Source organism: Seriola lalandi, unplaced genomic scaffold, assembly GCF_002814215.2.
Source record: "Seriola lalandi dorsalis isolate HSWRI2012SDOR001 ecotype SW California unplaced genomic scaffold, Sedor1 jcf7180002054557, whole genome shotgun sequence".
NCBI classification, from domain to species: Eukaryota; Metazoa; Chordata; class Actinopteri; order Carangiformes; family Carangidae; genus Seriola; species Seriola lalandi.
In genome coordinates this window covers 236,595-241,268 of record NW_019525110.1, presented here as the reverse complement: position 1 = coordinate 241,268, position 4,674 = coordinate 236,595, and the positions used below count along the sequence as shown (strand labels likewise).

The following is a 4,674-nucleotide window of genomic DNA, read 5'->3' as shown; positions in this document are numbered from 1 at the left end:
CCCAGACTGTAAGACAAATAAAAAGCATCTCGCTCTGCGGAGGCAGCGATCCAGCTGAGGTGGAATCCCGAGCGTAGACCCAGAACCGCTGTGGGGATTTCATATGTAATTTAGTTTGGGAGCGTCTCTGGGTCCTCCTGGACGAGCTGGAAGACGCTGCTCCAGACGGGGACATCTGGACTCACTTGGCCTGCTGCAGCTGTAATCTGGTCCCGGACTGAGACAGGAACGGACTGATGGAAGATTATGTTGCAGTTTTTTTGTAAATGACAGTGTTTGAGTTGAGAATGACAGAGACTGAGGAGATGATGGAGTAAACACTGGACGGTTCATGTTATTTGCAGGTTGATGACTTTTTGTCATCAAGTTGTGAGACAAATGTCTGAGGATAATAGAGCCGGGCTCCATCTCTGCATTGTATCAGCTAATTTAAACAACATGGACCATTTCCTCATTTTCTCATGTGAGGGAAAGATTATCGTTACAGTCCAAGATTCCTTCTCTTATTATGATTGAAGCTTAAATCAGATCATTATTTATTCAGACTTTCTTGCTGTGAAACCTCCAGTTTCATCTCTTTTAATTTCACTGTAATTTTTTATTCTGCAGACGCTGGAGTGAGACAGTTTAAACTCTGACAGCTGCAGCAGGAAAACAACATGTGCAGATGATGAAATTATATTTATCATACATAAGTAAAAAGCTTGAAATAAACTTTTGATGCGAAAATACACTTGAAATGAGAGTAATTGTGTAGAATTATTTAAATTACAGAAGAAAAAAGTGAAAGACTTGGCTGACACCTCGGTTTCCTTCAGGGATCAGAACAGGCCGAGTTCAAATTACATTCAAGGCCAATTCCTGGTTTCCATCGTTTGTCCTGGAAAACGATCAAGGTCCAGTGTGTTGCCTCTGATCTGTTCATGTTGATATCTGATAAGTTTATTCAAGCAGATTTTCTAATAGCTTAATTGGTGCATCCTAATCATCCATCTATTTCCTGCTGTTGGCGTGGAGCCAGATTGCAGTTGCAGCAGTCCAAGTCAGTCCAGATGTCCCCATCCCGAAGTCTTCCAACGCTCCCGAGCCTAATAACATATATAATCCCTGCAGCATGTTCTGGGTCTACTGAGCGGCTTCCTGTCAGTTGGACGCCGTCCTCACCTGGATGTTTTCACTGCAGAGGAGACGCAGCTCTACTCCAGCTTCCTGTCTGTTCCTCACCCTGCCTCTAACACTGATCCAAACTCACCTTATGGACGAAACTCATTTCAGCTGCTGATGTTCCAATAAAGCGTCCTCATCCTTTCTGTCACCGAAGCTCCTGGAGCATCAAACTCCTGCCGGTGCATCTTGGATTGGGTTTAATGATCCTCAAGTCTATTTGGAGGTCAGACTGTTCTCAGCTTCTTCTGGACTCTGGTCTCTTCTTAAAACTGGAATCGCCACCTCGTGGTCGTATCACTCCGCCACTCAGACTAGTTTCAGGTTACATCCCTGTTTATTCAGAGGCATAGAAAATATTAACTATTGGTGTGTTCTCTGCAGTCACTGTGACCCTGACCTTTGACCTTTAGCCACTAAAATCTAACCAGTTCTTCCTTTAGTCTAGATAGACGTTTTTACCAAATTTGAAGAAGTTCTGTCAGGGTGTTTCTGAGATATCGTGTCCATGAGAATGGGATGTATGGACGGGCAACCTGAAAACAAAATGGCTGCCGCTCTGACTGTCGCCAGCGCGGAGGAGTAAAAAACCTCATCTGAGCACGTGCGGTCTGGGTTTGGGTGGATTTTGTAAGTTTAAAAATAGAGGTATGAAAATCTCTAGAGAGAGACTGTCGACTGGTTTTACTAAATTCACCATCATGTCCTCAGGCGATCGGCACCAGGTGAGCTCACCGTCCCGCCCACCTCCCACTGTGCTTCTCAAAATACAACAAATCAGTGAACAGCAGTGGTTGGTGGCCGGCTGAATGTGAAATCAGATGGGATATAGCAGCTGTAATAAAATACACCTGTGACATGATGAGTGTGTTTAAAGTGGCGCTTGTTGCCAGCAGCGTGGAGCCAAACCGGAAACTATTTTTCTACTTTTACAGCTGCCAATTTTCAGCAGCTGCATCCAAGATCAAGATAAGTGTCAATTTCTACAACGTCTGACGCAAACGCCACAAAGATGCGCCGCCACCAGCCGGCGCTGAGCGGCTCGGCCCGCAGGCGGCGACACCGACGAAGCCAGAGGCGACAACATCAACAGACAACTGCCAAGGAGAAGAAGAGCTTCAGAGTGAACATGAACACACAATTATCCTCCACAGAACCGAGAGGGACTGGGTCAGATTTTCAGAGGATCAGGGACTGGTTACGCCTTTCAACAAAAGACCACCTGGCATTTATTAAGTAGATTCTGTGGAGGGAAGCTCATACTGGAATGATTCAACAAGCAGCAGAAGTCAGACTGTCACTGTGAACCTGCTTCCAAAATTCCAAGCAACAAAAGCTTGACATGCAGGAGACACTCACGGTCCTGAACCAGGACTCAGGTCTTCACTGGACTCTGTCTGACGTCGTCCAGAGACATCGAACTGCTCATCGTGAGCTGGAACTCAGAACATGAATCTAAAATAACCAAGTCAAACACTTTCAGATGGATGAGACAAGAAGCTACAGACAAAATGAAATAAAGGATGAAGGCATTTTAGACGTACTCAGGAGTAGAGCTGCTCGATTTTGGCAAAAATCACAGTAAATAACAGTTGATGTTCTTCAACTTTAAATACAATTCAACAGAAATACAAATTAAAAAATGAGATAAATAAAATAATAAGTGTAAATGACATTAGTGTACCTCCACAAGCTACTGAAAACTACTAAACATATATTCCACATGTTGTTAAACTATATTCAACATGTTCCGCTCAGTAACTCGGGGAAATTAAAGAAACAGATCAATAAATCCTGATGAGCTGCTGTTGGGGACGACGACCTCTGACTCTGGTGACCCTGTGACGTTTCATCAGCACCGACAGGAAGTTCACGTTCGTGGCTCTGACTGAAACCACTTGACAACTAGACGTTCATGTTCACCAGAGGATGAACCCTGATGACTTAAGGTTAACGCCCATAAGACGTTTTTATATAATACAGACGTGATGATGAAATAATCATCAACCTAAGGAACCAATCATGTCGACCTGTGGGGACCGGGGGCGGGGCTAAATAAACCCAAATACTTTAACGTTTTATCATCATCGCTAATCACTAATACTTTGTTTTGTCTCCAGAACCAACGTCCTGATGTTGGCATCCAGATTCTACCAGAATAACTGACAGTTTATTTACTCTGGGTAGTTTCAGTGAGAGGCAGCTTCCCCTGATCACCTGCCCAGTAGAACCAGTCCGACCTGCTGGTTACTGAGCAGCTCCAGTTCAGGGGTTAAGGGCCTTGCTCAAGGGCCCCACAGTGCTGTTCTTTCAGTCTTCCCAGCCAGATTTAACCCTGCCGGTCTGGGGATGGACCCAGCTTCACGCTGTAACCAGTGAAGTTCCCTGACGGGCAGAAGTTTGATGAAATGAGAGTGGATGGTGGAGGAATGTAACGATGCTGATGTAGAGAGTAAACGCCTCTTTTGAGGTTTTCTAATGCACAAAGTCAAAATATGCATCAAACAGCAGCGGGTGGAAACTCAATGACACGCTGATGTTTCTGAGGTTTCTCCTGTGGGTTCAGAACATTTCTCACTCGTTACCAAACCTCATGTTGAGGCGAAGACTGGAAGTGATTTTACAGCGTGACCACACTGTCACTGTGTTGTCAAGTTCCTGCCAGAAACAAACATGTTTGTTGTTGTTGCTGCTTTTGTTTCAGAGAAAGATGTACTCCTTCCTGCTGCTGGGCTGCTTCGTCCTCGCCACCACAGAGTTCCTCCACGGCTCTGCCCACATGATCCCCGACGAGAGGCTTTCCACCAATAGGGTCGTTGTATCGAATGTTCTGTCTCAAAGCCTAGAGGTCGGCTCCCCCCCGGTGGTTATTGTTGGTGAGTTTGACCTGCAGGGATTTCACTTTACTGTGAAAAGTAAGTCTCAGTTCAATCATCAGGCTGATGATAACCTTCTCTTTCAGAGTTACCCAAATCAGCCAAGAAGACCAAGAAAGCAAAGAAACAGAAGAAGGTGAGCACAGTGTGACGGGTTATTCACAACATCTGCTGGCAGTATTTTATTATTCAGAAATATTAGAGATAACTCTCAGTACAAGTGAATCAACAGATCTTTTACTTCCTCGTTCTAAATGTTGGGTCCTGATCTCGTCCCTGAGATGTGACACACTTCACGTCTCCAGAACCAGAGGAGTAACGGTTCACGGGTTGGTGCCGCTCGGTTCAGGATGTTCTGTTTACGTACGATCCAAATGAATATAATCTAACTCCAACCATTAACGTCACGTATGAAACGCTTCCTGTTCTGATGGTCAGTCTGCGACACGTCACTGATGAGGACGAATCCGTCCTCTGGCCCCCTGCTGTATGTCATCCTCTCTCTCTCTCTCTCTCTCTCTCTCCCTGCCTTTCCTCTCTCTCTCTCTCTCTGCCTTTCCTCTCTCTCTCTCTCTCTCTCTGCCTTTCCTCTCTCTCTCTCTCTCTCTCCCTGCCTTTCCTCTCTCTCTCTCTC

General features: G+C 45.3%; 1 protein-coding gene across 1 annotated transcript in view; it reads left to right on the top strand.

Moving 5' to 3' along the window:
- The window catches only part of asip1 (agouti signaling protein 1), a 23,952-nt gene that overhangs the window by 16,988 nt on the left and 2,290 nt on the right, over window positions 1–4,674 (top strand). Inside the window, exons 2-3 of the mRNA XM_023415763.2 lie at window positions 3,869–4,040; window positions 4,127–4,176. Coding sequence (XP_023271531.1) covers window positions 3,875–4,040; window positions 4,127–4,176 — 216 coding nt within the window. The 5' untranslated portion in view covers window positions 3,869–3,874. The remainder of the gene's footprint in view (window positions 1–3,868; window positions 4,041–4,126; window positions 4,177–4,674) is intronic.